This window comes from Nanorana parkeri, unplaced genomic scaffold (genome assembly GCF_000935625.1).
Source record: "Nanorana parkeri isolate BGI_ZX_2015 unplaced genomic scaffold, ASM93562v1 scaffold407, whole genome shotgun sequence".
Classification (NCBI taxonomy): domain Eukaryota; kingdom Metazoa; phylum Chordata; class Amphibia; order Anura; family Dicroglossidae; genus Nanorana; species Nanorana parkeri.
In genome coordinates this window covers 1089124-1105288 of record NW_017306675.1, presented here as the reverse complement: position 1 = coordinate 1105288, position 16165 = coordinate 1089124, and the positions used below count along the sequence as shown (strand labels likewise).

Below are 16165 nucleotides of genomic sequence, written 5' to 3'. Positions count from 1 at the left end.
ATGCTAAAATGGTTATCCAATTAGTGGAATGGTTAACCAAAGAAGAAATATGCAATAGAGATAAGTTGCTGAAGTGCCTTTTTTAAAGGAAACAAAGGCTGCCTGGAAGCAGCATAATTACCCAAAATGGATGTAGATAAAGTATACAATTTTGGCTTTGATACATTTTCATTTACACTCAATCCTTTAAATTCTTCCTTCCCATGTGCTCAGTAATTACCAACCGCAGGCAGACCTAAATCTTTACACACATGTCTTTGGTGTAAGTGTCTCATTTAAGGTAGAAAAATATTGAAAATAGTCATAAAAATAGCTATTTTGAAGTGTGCTGTAGCAGTTCTCATATATCTCATGTTAAGTGCAGCTCTTAAAACCTCTCTCGAAAAAAAAATACTTGTTAAATAAGGATATTAGACAGGTCAAATACTGTTGTAGTGCAAATAAAAAGAAACTTTTTTTTTTTTTTACAAAATATAGAAATGTTTGGTTCCAGTACCTGAACCAACATGTTCCTTTCAAGTATCTCTCATGAAAGAACAAAAATATTAAACATGTTTCTTCCATTGAAAAGTCTTTTTCTTTTTTTTTTCTTTTTTGGGTAAACAGTTTTCAAACCCCATAAGTTGCATAGTTCTAAGATCTTAAGCACCTTGATGAAATTTAACTTTGTATGATTTTTCTTTTTTTTTCCTTTTTTTTAGTATGCAGTAATAGTGCAAAGGAAGAAGTTGAGTCACCTGCACAGTACAGTTATTAAAATAAAATAAAGGGTTGAACTAACATGGTGCTTTAGATCTATTTCTGAATATCTATTTATACAACCTGTATAAATGCCTTTACATTTACACAAACAGAATTGTGTTGTATATATAGATAAACAGGTGTATTCTTGTGCCTCTGTATATAGTATCCAAGCTCAAAGCTATAAGAGCTAGAAATGTCCTTTTCATATACCAACTGCAGCAGGTGCAGAACGTGCTCTTCCTTCTCAAGTTCATCTCCCGTTGATCATTACCTACTTGCAAGCCAATTGCAATTTTTTTCTGTGATTGGTGTGATAGCAAGTGTTCAGTTTATGAGCAACCACATTCTTCCACAATCATGTTCTGGATATCCTTCTTAATTATGTTTTGTCCATCATCATAATAGAGCATTGACATAGCTCTCAACTTAGATGGAACACAACAAGATTTAATGTTGTTGAAGGGACTGTGGCCTTTAACTCGATACTGGTGGATTACTGTGGAATGGAATGAAAGAGATGCCCCAGAAGTCCCCGCAATGTGGTTCGGGCAGTCTCCCTCGCAGTAATTGGCATGATAGCCAGGAGGTGCTATGATCCAATCGCTCCATCCTATATCTTTGAAACTGACATAAAATTGCTTTTTGCAGCAATTGTTCACTTTACCATCACATTCAAGGCCTCGTTTCCTTCTTCTATGTGGGTGCTCATCTGTTTGCTGAGCAACGATCATTAGGAACGGCCTATGTGACTGTTCTTTTTCTTCTTCACCTCCATTTGTACCTGCTTCTCTCTCCTCATCATCTTTTCTCTTCCTTTTCCCAAGAAAGACAGGAGTTGCCCCAGTCTCTTGGCATTGATCACAAGCCACGCGAATGTCCATAGATGACTTGCCATGATTGAGTAAGCGCTGGATGCTCCCAGAGATTGGGAATGTGTGCCAGCCACTTTTCTTTGTGTCCACCACTTTCTCAGCAATCAGAACTTCATTTTTATTTGATTCAGATCCTCTATGTTCCTTCTGAACCCTCTGCTGCTGGTATAGCCGTATTGTTAATCTAGCTCGGCTTCGGTTGACTTTAGACAGTTTTAAAAAGAGCCAAAGTTCTGCTTCCCGGATTATCAATAGGTCACTGCCTTCTTTGGAGATTTCAAAGTGAAGCACTTTCTTTGAGGGCCCTGCGTATTGCAAATACAGAAAAGAATGTTAATAAATATCATGAAATTCCATATGAACAGAAAACAATAAAATGCCTAATTTCTGCACAAGTACCAGAACGTTTTGAATTTACTACTACTACAATTACTATATATATATATATATAGAACAGGGAATTTAAAATTAAGTGGTAAAAAAAAGTGAATCTACCACAGGCTCAGCAGGACAGAGGAGGCATCTAAAACTTGCAGGTAACCCAGACAAAATTATGACATTGTATAGGATTTTACATAGAAGACACCTGGTGATTTGTTTTTAAGCCAGGTATTCTTTTCCATTTATTTTTAATTTTGAATACAAATGAGAAAGGTTAGAACTTTTGCTTTCTCTGTGACTCCACTGGGGAGATTTTAGCTCACTTTTTATCTCTCAGACACCACAACCACAAATTAGGGGAATTGGGCCATTGTTACAGAAAGCCACAGAGAACATTAAAAACCTGACTGAGATTGTAACCTTTCTCCACTCTACTAGGGACTGTTTGTCAAGGTAAAAAATGTTCCATTGGAGAGATTTCCCTTCAGTTTCCATGTCTCTAATCTCTTGTCACTGAAACATGAATTGTTGGGAAATCTTTCCAGTAGGAATCAGACCGCTATAGATATCGAACAGGGTTTCTTTCCCCTTTAAAAAGAAAATTGTCTACAGTTGGCCCTATGTGTTGTTTTAAGAAAAGATGGTTTGGCATACATAGTAAGCTAATGTTGACAGCAACATATTTTATTATATCATACCTATTTTAAAGCATTTGTGATGCAAGTACACATTTCAACTAGGCATTTTACCAGATAAACAAAAAAGTTATGTTGTCTTTAGTTATTATAAACAACACTTTAAATTCCCTCCCTAGGCCAAAGTTTTGTAAATAAGCCAAATATGTTTCACTCTTTTACTATGACTGTAATGATGTGAATGTTGTAATTATCATAATTAAAAAAAAGTCATCTCTTCATAGCCATTCTACAGCTATATGCTTGGTTTGCATACACCAGAGTACTTCCAAGTTAAATCAAAAGAAGAAACATAGCTTAAACACACCATTATGACTGCAGTAACTGCACATGGTTCCAAAGTGTCTACTGAAGAATGTAATAGAAAGAAGCATTTCTCTGAGCTGGTAATGACCTGAAAGCTATGGGTCTATCTAGCTAATTACCTATCTATGGACTTAAGTCCATAATACCAACATGCCATGTCATTGTCTGCACATGTCATTTAGACATGTGCACATGGCATTGTATGTCATTCAGACTGGCTCCCTATATTGGTTATAAGTGTTTGTGGATTGCATAAGCTAGATTTATAAGAAATTTTGAGGAAGCTTTGTCGCTGTCATTTATGTTTCTAATTTAACATGCTGTGTACGTGTTAATTATAGAACACTGCGGGTAGATATGCTGAGGAATGGATATAATCAAGGAACAGCATTTTTTGGGATGTTTTCTCTTATGCATATACTTGTTGGCATAATTGTGCTGATCGTGAACATCATGATGTGGGGGCGTTCCCTTGATAAAGACTCCATGTTCTTGGCAGAGGGTGAAATGAGTAATAGGTTCTGCTGGGTTATTTGATCATGAGCAAATGAAGTGTTTCTTATTATAACAAGAAATACTTTATTAAGAGAATGTGAAATTTTAAGAGAGATTTGTTTTAATAAAGTCGATGGTAAAATGATCAGTGCTGTGTGAGATAAGTGATATAAGCAGTTTAGGTGATGACTAGTTAGCATAATGTTTTATAGCCTTCAAATTCGTTCCTACAGCACAGCCAGCCCTGTGTTAATGTCTGCCAAAACATGTTGTATACTGATAACTGAAGCAAATAAAAAGTGAGGTGGTTTTTACTTGTAGAAGAATTTTAGAGCTGATGTACTCTTTAAACTGAATAGCACTGAAAAACAAAATAACTAATTCACTGATAGGGTCCAGCTAGAAGCATTCTATTCAGGAACTTAAATAGAGTTTACTTGTATGCCATCTTCACCAGCTGCAAATACCAACCTTTGCTCCCTCACAACTCTTTTTAGTTGCCTGGGAGTGAAGAGAGTTAGCCCTAGCTCAGAGGTATCTGTGAGTCAGGACGTGGACCTTACACAGGGCTAGGGACACATTCTCAGCCTCTATATGACAGTGCTGGATGTATTGGCAAAGCATATGTTTGCTTAAAAATTTTTTTTTTTTTTTCATTGTTATGTTCCTTTATGTACAAACAATTAAACAAATAAGTAGAACCTTAAACAGACAACCTCAACCAACTTCTTATTTATTTTCTATTGGATATTAGAACTAACCTGTTAGGCAATGAAACACAGGGGCTAACTTGTAACCGTTTGCACAGTGTATAGCTGTGCAAACGACATTTGCACTGCCCTACTGCCACTAGATGGAGCGGAAGAGCATAGGAATTTTCTGTGCTCCTCAGCTCCATCTAGTGGTAGTGATATGCACAATAAAATTCAGCTCCATGGTGTATTCCTCCATTGATGATACAGGGCCTTATGTATCAATATGCTCTCTGTTAGAACTGCAATTAATTTTGCTCACACACCAGTCGAACCAGCGTCAAACCAGCCCTGAAAGTTGAATTTGATTGGTAGCGGGGAAATAATTTCACTTCTTAGCAAAAACATGCCATGGCAAAAATTTTTATTAAAAAGGAAGGGAAAAGGGTTAGCCAGTCTGGCTTTTATTGTTATGTGGGACTCTATTAGAGAGATTTTCCCTAACTTTACATTCTGCTGACAACATTTACCTAGATAGGAAGTGAGCTGAACTCTCTAACAGCAACACTGCTAAAACGTTGTCAGCAAGACAGAAAATAAAGAAAAATATCTCTCATGAAGACCCGGATATCAGTAAAACCCAGATAGGGCTATAACCCTTACTCGTTCCATCCCCAAAAAATTAATACATTTGGCTTGATATAAACTTTAAGGGCTTTTGTGGCCTTAATGGGCACATTAGAAGGAGGTAAGTAGCATAAGTGCTTCAAAAGATATGCTGCAACATGATTATGATGACATTCTGCTGTATGTCCATGCACAGCTTCCCTGTGGGAAGGTGTTATGTGTACCCTAGACATAGAGCTGTCGTACATGGACAGGTTACAGCCACTGATACGTTATCCGAAAGAAGACTGAATTCTCAGGTAGCATAGTGGCTGTTTGCACAGAAGAAGTGATCAAAAAGTAAACGCCTACTGAACATTGAATATTTATATATCCAATGTTATCAGCAGACTAAATAGTTTGTAATTATTTAGGCTTCCTGCACACAAGCACCCAGAGAAATGCATTTTTTCCTGATGCCTGCTGTATAGGAATTCAAATGTGTAAAGCAGATCAGCACAGGTGGGCACCTAACAAAATGTGTTTTTAGCTGCTTTGGTCTTAATCCTTGTCAATTGCACTCCCCAAAAGAGGGCACAAAGCTGGTCCTCATGCATTAAGAGATAGTGTACATGGGCTTCATAATCAGAAAGAAGTCAAAGGCAGGAAAAGTGCATGCATTTGAGATCATTTTTAGTTCTGTTTGACGTCAGTGTGGAATTCCTTTCATTTGCATTCAGATTGTATAAAGAAATAAAAGTAAAGTAAATGCAATAATGAGAAAAATTGTACATTGTTTTATAAAATCCAGGTCAGAATGGAAACACCATTTTCCAAATCTGTCATGAGTGCAATGAAATGCCTACCTGCCTCTGAGAAGACATTCCAAACAAAGTTCATGCTTTATTTGTATTCCTCCATAGAAGTGAATGTAAATACATAGTACGTTCATGGTTAATGCATTCAAATGCATCTCAAGGACTCTTGTACAGTAGCCCTTATTGCCTAAGTTTATAGCCCCATAATAAAGGCCAGAATCAGAGTTGAAAGTAAGAAATCATTCCCCTTAATATAAACCCAAGAGAAATCCGGATTGGTCTGTCAATGCTGACTTTCTCCTGAAGCTTTTTGCTGCATGGATATCATGCTGACCCACTGGCTTCAGTATCTTCCAAGTCAATGACCTGGATGCACATCAAGACATTAAGACAACGTCCTGATCTGTATACTTGTTCTATGTCAGTGACACAAAGTTTTGAAGCCATCAGGTCAGCACAGCAGCCAGGCAACTAGCATATTCAGATGTAGAGATCAACTTCATTCGCAGAAGGGTGAGGTTACCAAAAACATTGGACACACCCTCTTTCCGCATTGTTCCCTCTCTGCAAGATGCACAAATTTGGGTGACAGCCAGGATATCCAAGGTCTGAGCCTGCGAATATAGATGTATTAACTGTGTTTAAAGCAAACCCTTTGCTATACTATACTTCTCCAGGTAAGGCATACCTGTAAAAGAAGAACATAAATACTTATCTCTCCTGCTGCCTGTGCCATCATACACATCTTCCTTCATGAGAAATCATACTCTGAAGTCTACCGGTAAACTGACACTAGTGTCAGGAGGAGTGTCGATCTCCTAGGTCTTTTGCAGCTCTCAATGGTTTCTACTGCAACTACTGTATATATTTTAAAGCTGAACTAAAGGGAAAATTAAAAACTACCCTTGCAGTGAGGCTACCTTAACCGAAAAAGTTAAACCCTAATTTTTGTCTAAGATACCGTTTAATGCAGTTATACTTACCTTTTTGCTCCCCCAGGCTTCACCGCTCCATCTGTTGGTTGCACTCTGATGTCATACTTTACAATGAAGGGCCAGCAATCCTGCCTTGTAAGTGTGGATGCTGAGGGCCTTTCCACACCTTGGAGCACGGGTTGAAAGAGGAGAGCGTAGGATGACAGTGGAGACAGGGGTAATGTAAGTAAAACTGCTTTTTAATGGTACCCTAGACAAAAGCATGCATTTAACCTTTGCAGTGCGGGAGAGAAGTTCTGAATTTCCCCGGAGTGCAGTTTATGTAAAAACATATAAAAGTGATGCATTTAGAGATTGTGTGATTTGTTTTTCTCATAGTGTCTGCTTATGGCTGGGATCAAGGCTGAGTTGGCTTACTTTGACTTTGTATATCATTATAGACTAATAAACAGGGAATTCAGACTTCCAGACAGCACACCTGGATTTTGAAAGCAGGCTTCCATATACAATCTGGTGTAAAAAGAAGTACAAGTTTCAAGTCTAGTTTTTACGGAAGCAGGGGAGGTTTAAATCCATCTCTGTGGACACATTTTAAATAACTTGGGCAGAATGGAGCTATATTGTTCATTTACATATTTCTAATTGCTGTTAAAACATATTATTTATTTGTAGTGTTCTTATTGTTTTTAGTCATCTCTGTGTACTTCTCGACCTTGCAACTGCTTGTGACATCAATGAGTGAGTCAGTGGATTGATCTGTCAGCCATGAATAATTATGTGTGCAAGTTAGTTTGGTCTGACAATATCTGGTATATGATGTGTGGGAACAGCTAGCCATAAATAATAGACAACTACCTGGCTCATAAGAACCCGGAGAAATAGAACATGTCAGATACATGGCAATAGAGAGTGTTGCTAAGCAGCTGATATACTGCACGGGATACAAAGGATACGGGAAATAAAAGGAATTAAAAATACCATAAACAAACTGAAAGCATCATTAGTCATGGTGATGCAGTGGCCTGAAGGGCACAAAAAATTGCTGCTGCAAAATTAAATGCTTTACAATACGTAGGAATAATATGGCTTTGACAATTACTGACATATTTTTCAATTCAGAGAGCCAATTCATAGCTACCCATCAAGAATGATATCTCTCTACACTGCCCTAACATAAAAAAAGTGAAATTTGTTTGTGTGCTAGACATATGGACCCTGTTATGTTACTTGTTATTGTATAATTGTTCTTAATACTGTTTTAGGATGCATTCACACCTAAGCCTGAGCATAGCCAGGCAATTTAAAGGGTTTGGTTTTTTTTTGCGCATTTGTTCACACGTTTTTGAAGTGTAATAATGCACTACTTGTTGTACAGGTGCAGAATAGAGTATTTTGGCCACATAGCCTTTCAGGCTGCATTCACACCGAAGTGGGAGTAGCCAGGCGATTTACAGGCTTTTTTAGTGCATTTGCAATTTATTTTAGCGCATTTTCACGTTTTATGTACCACTTGCAGTACAGAAGCAGAATTGAGCATTTTTTTCCCCACAGACTTTTAAATGGAAGTGTTTTTCAGGCATTCTCAATAAAGATTCTGGGGCCAAAATGCTTGAGTCTAACTGAAAAGAAGCTCCTGTACTTTTTGGAGTGATAGGGGATTTGCTACAGGCGTTTGAGCACTCAAGTGTGAATGGGCACCAGGGAAGACAATAGGATTTTTAATGTTTTGTAGCCTCAAGCTAAATGGGGGTCTTAAATGCGACTTCCTGATAAATGTGCCTAAACACACACTTTAAGGCATTTTTCAGGCGCTCCCATTAAAGTCAACAGGGGCAAAATGCTCAATTCTGCCGGACAAGAAGCTCCTGATCATTTGCTAGCTACAGGCATTTTTCTATAAGCAACAAAATGCACAGATGTGAACAGGGGCCACTGAAAACAATGGGATTCTTCTTGCTGCGCTTTGTAGCACTTAGGCAACCTAGCTGCAAAATGCATAGGTATGAATAGGGCTTTAGTCTTATTTACCATATGTGCCTCATTTTGAAAGACTGTCCCTCTTTTCAAATAAATTCCTCTGTCCCACTTACCTTCACAGTTCCCTCTCTTTGGTACAGACCTCTATAGACAGTGTATTTTTATTAACTACCAATACTCTTATTCTTTGCTAAACCTTCTGAATTTTTTTGTTTGAAACAACCAGTTTGAAAGAGAATCAGTGGTGAAAAAAGGACTTTTAGTTTGTTTACCCAATTATTTTCTGTAAATAAATTCCTTACAGGCTGCGTAACTCGGAGCATGGAGAGGGTGTGTCTTTTGCTACATACCTTGAGCTAAAAGGTGTCCCTCTTTTCCATCTCAAGAAGTTAGGAGGTCTATCTTATTTAACACATTTATGAGTGATAGATTTGATGAGATAAGAAAACCTCTTTGTACGTGAAGGCAAATATTCACATAGCAAGCCAAAACCTCTTGAAACAACATGAGTTGGATAGAAACATGCCTTACCAAAAATGATGTATGTAAAATAATAGACAAATGAAATAAAGCTTTGCTAACAGTAGCTATATAAGAGAACCTTGTTAGAAATACTGGCATATTATGAGTGACTCTTTGAGAGTGATATTACATACACAATATTTTTATAACTTACAGCGTATCCCCTAACTTCGGTGAAAAGACCTCTTGGCATGGCACACTGCCGCCTGGCTGATAAATACCAACAGTTAAATTATCCAGAAATAAACTAACGCTGCAGCTTGATTTCCTGCTTAAATGGATTTTCTTCCTTGGCAGCATTTAAAAAGGATGGACAGTTTAAAAAAATATTAGGTAAAAAACATTATTCCAAGCATTAATAAGAGCTTTGTGCTGTGGCTCCTCTGTTCAACAACAATTATGTGGGTAAATCAGGCTTATTCCATAAGGCAATGCAAGGAGCAATGAAGATACACACAGTATAGCAAAACATAGCAACCAATCTGGTCACATCACGTACAAAATGGTTTTTGATTGGTTGCTACAGTATGTGTTACTGACCCTTAGGCCTTGCACTGCATATGGTTGAGTGTTTCCTTAAAGTGTATGTATTACTAAAATAGGTACAACTCCTACCAGTTAATTTTTTTTAACTGTTTGTATACCATTGGGGATATCTTCCTTCACTTTCTCTCCCAAAGATGCAACAGGAAGATGGAAGAAATCTCCCATTCCCCTCTTAGAGAACTGTCCCCATTGGCAGATTTCCCTTATCGCTTGTTTTGGAAATAATGGTCATCAGGACAAAGAGATCAAATCTCCCCAATGGGCACACACACAGCATTAAAAACTTCACAGAGGATCGAACTCTTCCCCACTCTATCTAAAAAGAAAAAAAAGTTTTGCCTAGACGTACACTTTAATGCAGGGATATTAAAGGACAGCAAATATAAATATATACATATATTTTTATATATAGATAGATATATCTATATCTATCTATATACAGATATAGATATTTATATATATATATATATTTAAATACAAATCAAATAAATAATTTATTTCAAGGCTTATGCACATGTAACCCTTTCATTGCCAAGATTTTGGGGTCCTATGCAAAAAGATGGTTTGAGCAGGGAGACACGACAGTACTTTTCTACAAGGATGATTTCATAATCCCTCAAGGAAGATTATGTTGTCAAGATACCTGTTAATGGAAGTTCTATAAATAAGAAAAAAGGATTTTATTATTTGATCACAAAGGTTTTTTTCAGATAAGTTAGCTGATTTTTAAAAATGCTAAAAAAAAAAGTTTCCCCGATGTTCCCATGGAAAGGGGATAGTTCCGTTTGACTTTTCTCTCTTCAGTCTCTCTTCAGTCACTTCCCAAATACTTGTACATTTTCTGATAAATTCTACCCTATTAGGGACGGCTCCCAAAGAAATATTGCCCTTATTTGCCCTTTGCCAATATGATGTAAATGATTGCAGAATGGCTCCGATCCGCCAAGATGAATGTGAATAAGGGACTTTTTATATACAAGAAAAAAATGGTCCCATGTCAGCTGTTAACTGCAATCACAGTCAATGAGAGAATCACAGGCAGAAAACTACCTAAACAGCTTTTGTCTGTGCATAAAACAGTGCCCCTCGTAGACATATTAAATCAGGGTTAAATATATTCCTAATCGTAAGCACAGAAACACTGCATTGTTTGAAATTTCTTGTGGGCAGTGATATATATTTTTATTTGATTCTGTGGTGCCTATTCTACCTCTTAGAGAAGCAGAGATGCTGCATTTATATAGCCTGTACACAGCCTTTGCCAACGGATAGGACAGCAAATAACCAATGAGAGATCACCGCTGGGACCATGCATTCATGTATTAATGTAAAATAAAGCAACAGGCTAATTTCAGACTGCGGTAGCTAGTGCCCTCTCGTGGCCATTTAAATGAAGCTACTGTTCTACAGAGCATCACAGTTTTGTAGAGTTCATTGGTACACATGTAAATACTTATTTATTATTGTTAATACATATTTAAGAGTATGGGGGTAAATTAATGGGTCACATTATATCTTTGAAAAGTAATTATATTTTGTAATCATGTAAGAAATTAGGTAGGGATGTGGATATGATTGAATTAAATGATATCTCTTACATCTTTTACATACCAGGACATCTGTTAAATGGATAATATTGCATGCAAATCAATAGCTGAATAACTGTGTTGTCAGTCAGCCAGAATAATAAATACATACTGGCATTATTTCAGATGTAAATGGTTAACTGACTAATGTGTGCTGTTAAAGCAAAGGAGAAGCACTGGCAGATTTAGCTTAATCCATGTGGCAAATATTTATTATTCCTTTAATTATTGCAGGTATTTATAAAGTGCCGTCAATTTATACAACGCTTTACATGCTATTCATTAACATCAGGCCCTGTCCTTAAGGAGCTTACAATCTAAGTGTCCTATCTCACATGCATACATACACATACAAGGGCCAATTTAGACAGGAGCCAATTAACCTTCCAGCATGTCTTTGGAGTGTGAGAGGAAACCAAAGAACCCGGAGGAAACCCGCACAGGCACAGGGAGACTGTGCAAACTCCATGCAGATAGTGTTCTGACCGGGATTGAAACTGAGGAATATGCACCTTTACTTTTTCAGAAACTGCCTAACTACGTACTTTTTTTTTACATTATTAATGACTTTTTCAAAGAAGTGAGCTGTTAGTCTTATGACACCAAGTGTTTGATGCCAAGCTGTGGAAAACATCTGGCCCAAGTACAGTTTGGGATTGTGGGAGATGCAACTTATCTACCTGCACCCCAGATGACAAACAGCCTCCACTGCCAGTACAGTAAAATGAAAAAAAAATATTGTGCCAATGTATTAATTACCATTGGCACTATTTCCTCCACTTTTAAAATCGTATTGAGTCCACCTGTCCTGAAGTGACTTTATGGGCTCTCCATCTACTTATGTTATCACATAGCTCTAAACATGGGTAGCGTGCAGTGTCACGCAGCAACCAACCATTGCAAAGAATGCTTTTTGGCTGTTCTAAACTAACCAGATTAGATGATTTCATTTTCAGGGTAGTTGTGGGGTTGCATATGAGCCCAATGAAAACAGAGGAACTTCTTGAAAGGCTGACATCATAAACCAGCTGCATTCTAGCCGGATTTGAACTGATGTGACAACTTCAGTAAGTTTGTTCTGGTCCCTGTTACACATGAAAACTATCTCTTCATTTAACAAATATTCCAAAAATAAGAGGATTGTCCCTCATTTCAGGACAGTGGAAAAAATGCTGCCTCCTTGTGCTTCTAAAATGTAAATTACAACATTATATTGTAAAACACATTTCTGCCTTAACCTCAGTTACTACATAGCAACCAATTCATCTGTTGCTACTTTTTATTTAAACAATGTAAACGCAATTCAAGGTTTCCTGAAAAACTGGCGTAATCATCTGCGTATTGGCTTCAGTGCTATAACGCCAGGAGGATAATACCTATATATAATCTTGTGTAGGGAGAGTGTGTATTCTGCCAATACAAGTCATAATAACAAAGCAGATGGGTTTTCTAAAAAAAAAAAAGTGAACATACATCTACATTGACCCTTTCCCTTCTCAAACTGGTAAAGAACTGTTTCTGTACATTAGATCTCATTGTAGATTGCAGTTAGTGACCAATGTATATAATGATTGGCTTATAGCTCTCACGATTAATAACACAGCCTCACTGACAGGGGGGATATAATGCAATTCTTCACTGTGTACTCAGAAGCAGCAAAAAAGCTGGCAGGAATGTCTGCTGTGAAAGCATGCACACACACATACACACACACACACACACTGCAAGGCTTTCCTGCAGACAGAACATCTGAGTCAACAGGTTTTTTAAGACTGGAAACTCTGAGTGCTGTCTTAATTGTTTATATTGCTGCAGCACACTTTAAACAATATTGCTTATAGTTCCCGCACATACTTTGCCTTCCACACACCGCACTAAACAATGGCATTCTTTTCTAACTGGCGTACAGACAAGATAGGAAAAAAAATTGCTTTTACAAAACTGAAGGGTAGATAGCCCTGAAGTTTGACAGCCCTACAGCTTCTGCCTGTGCTAGTATGTTTTAAGCAATCTTCAATGCAGCTTGGGGAACACGTTGAACTTTTTCCATCCTCATGAATGGGAGCGAGGTCTCATGTCAAAACATACTCAATCTAGACTGCATTTCAGCACTGGAATTTTGGAGACCCTGTCTTGGGAGGAGTACAAAAAAAGTTATTTCACAGTGGATATGACAACTTTTTTTTCCCTTGCTGCAATAAGAGGTGAGCCCTTCGTCCACAAAGGATGGATCACTTTAAGCGTGGGATATTCTGCCATGGCATCAGAGTACAGATAGCCACTTGTCTAATATCCCAGCTGGGAGCACTGCAAGTGCACAGCTCCCTTACGGCTGCGCTACCTGGGATGGCAGTTGCACATTTTTTGGCACCAGATGGGGTTCAGTTCACTCCCTGCATAGGATCGACCGCTTGTTGCTCTGGTTTGCACTACTTTTCATGCCTTTGAGTATCATTAACCCTTAGCAGATACCATAACCTATTGCTAGAAATGCTGTTACTGTTTCACATCATGCTAACTGATTGCTTTGCTGGGAGAAGAAAAAAACCAAGCCCTGGGGCTTTTTGTAATATTTAGCACTCTGAGCTGGAGCTTCTCATTGAGTTTTTGAGAATGCCTGTACCCTCCTCCCCCCATCTCACACACTTGTACTCTGTTAAAGATTGTTCAAAGATATTTTATGTGAATTTAGCAAATGCAAACAAGCAGATTGCAGCCAAGGTTAAATCACTGAAGAAAAAAAAAAAAGATTTTGTTACTTTTACCTGCTTTGGAGCCTTTACCTATACTTCACTGCTAAAAAAAAAACTTGACAGCTCAAAAAATGTGACAAACTTTGAACACCACCACTCACCTGCTTCAGCAAACGTGATAATTTCTGAGGTTTGCTCCAAAATTTCATTAACTTCCGCTCGCCTTGCAATTCTATCATCTATTTGCACTTGCCCATCATCTCCTACTTTCCCCACGTGAACTTTCTTGATGGCATTTAAAAGAGCTGCTTTGGGCACTGGCTGCGTGATGTTGGGTCTGTCCCTCAAGTGCAGCATATTCAGAATGTGCTTCTTGACTGCCTCCACCATGTCACTTTGAGAACTGGGTGCATCCTTGTGGAATCTGGACAGGGAGCATGATGGACAGTCAGTGATTGAAGTGTGCCCCTCAGATCCTGGCGTTGGAGTACTTCTCACTGTAATCCAGAAAAGTACCAGCAAAAATCCGTTCAGCAAATGCACAGACATCCTGACACCAGTTTATAGAGGCTTGCCTTTGTTTTGTTAGTTTTTTCCTCTTCTTAAAAATAACAATAATAATAAAAATAAAAAGTGTATCCTTTGAGAAAATATATATTTTTCTTTCCCCTAGGGAAAAAAAATATTACTGTTAGGCAAAAACAAAAAGAAAATGAGAGGAGGAAAAAAAAAAAGTTTGTCAGTGTAGTTTTGGTTTGCAGTTTCTCTCTCTAGCCTCAGTAAGTGCTGTGAATAGTTGAGGCTGTCAGTGAGGGAAGCTCTGACTTCTGTCTCACAGAGAGAGAGAGAAAAGAGTGAAAAAGAGACAGACAGAGAGGACGGCTTGGCCTCAAGTGAGTGAGTGAATGAGAGGGTGGGAGTTCTTTAGTCTAGTATGAGTAAGGGCTGTAGAAGGGGAGGAACATTGTGACAGGCTCCCTCCTTGAGCTCTCTCATGCTCTCATGTATTCACCGCCTCCTCTCTTTTATCTTTCTATCTTTTTTTTCTTTCTCTTATTCCTCTCAGTGATTCCTTCTTTTTTATTTCGATCTTTTTTTTAAAATAATGTATCTGCAGTTTTGTACATTATAGTGTTACTAATGTGATTTGCTTTGCTCCAGATCTGTCATACCCTTCTCTTCTGAAGTATTTTTTACCTTGCTTCACAGATACTTTTGTTTGTTTCTCTTCAGGATATAAAAAAGCTATTCAGCACGTGAGCTACTTTATGCTTATAGGTAGATTATTAAAACTGTACGTTTACTATTGCTGGTGATATGGCTGATGTCTTATTAGACATGGCAATGACACAACGACTGTGTATCACAGACATGCGACTCACTCTGCTGAGCAACTTCAGTGAGTAAAGTAACACTTTTCCTGTATAAGTGATTCAACACCAATAAGTGACTTGTTTTACTATCTGTCTGCTTTTCATCCTTTTATGACGTGCTAGACGCTGCTGCATAGGTCCAGACATGGGTTTTCGTCTACTCTTCTTAGAAATGCAGCCTTATTTGTTTCTGTGGGGCAGAAGCCTGTGTTTAGAAAGCTGAAAGCCCTGTTTTAATGGAAAGGGTTCTCACAGGAGTGTACGTAATATAGTATATTGTACGCAGTTCAAGCTGTCTATTTTAACTAAAGTCCAGCACACTGGAAGGTTAAAAGTGACTGAGCGTCATCAGGCATGCTTAACGCATGTTCATGTTAATAGCAGAGACTGTCAGCAAGGATTATTAGGCTGATCTTCTAGAAGAGTTTCGAATGTTCATTAGAAAAAAGAGTGAAGGTTCACCGTAATCATCCAGTCATTAGCAAAGCAAAACTCCATTTATTTCATCTGCACCCAACTGGATAATTAAAGTGACTTGTTACTCTGTTTGTGAGTGAACAACTTCAACTCCTTTAGTGAATCGGTCTCTGTGTGTACTCTGCAAAGTACCGCTGACAGTTTCAGTATTGGTATCTGTTACAAAGGAGATATAATATAAAATGACGTTCATTTAACAGTTCGATAACCTGACGGTAGAAATGCGTAATTACTAGGTATGACAGTTTAAAGCAGAACTCCAGGCAGATAATGTTTTTCTCTGAATTATAGTGTAGAAAAAAAGTTAGCGCTAATTATGTTTATCCCACATCACTGCTGTGTACATGCAATATTCAAGGCAGAACTCCAGAGTTTTTTTTGTCAATCATGGTTTGGAAAAAAACTACCTATAATGATGCTTGCCCCATGCCCAGATTGCTGCTGCGT

General features: G+C 37.9%; 1 protein-coding gene across 1 annotated transcript; it reads right to left on the bottom strand.

Annotated features, from left to right (window-relative positions):
- Positions 1-887: 887 nt before the first annotated feature.
- INHBA (inhibin beta A subunit) lies at positions 888-14474 on the bottom strand. Its single transcript, XM_018559620.1, has 2 exons — positions 14030-14474; positions 888-1921 (listed from the first exon to the last, which is right to left on the bottom strand). Exons 1-2 carry the CDS (start codon positions 14415-14417, stop codon positions 1074-1076), a joined length of 1236 nt encoding a protein of 411 aa, XP_018415122.1. The 5' UTR covers positions 14418-14474; the 3' UTR covers positions 888-1073.
- Positions 14475-16165: the final 1691 nt, after the last annotated feature.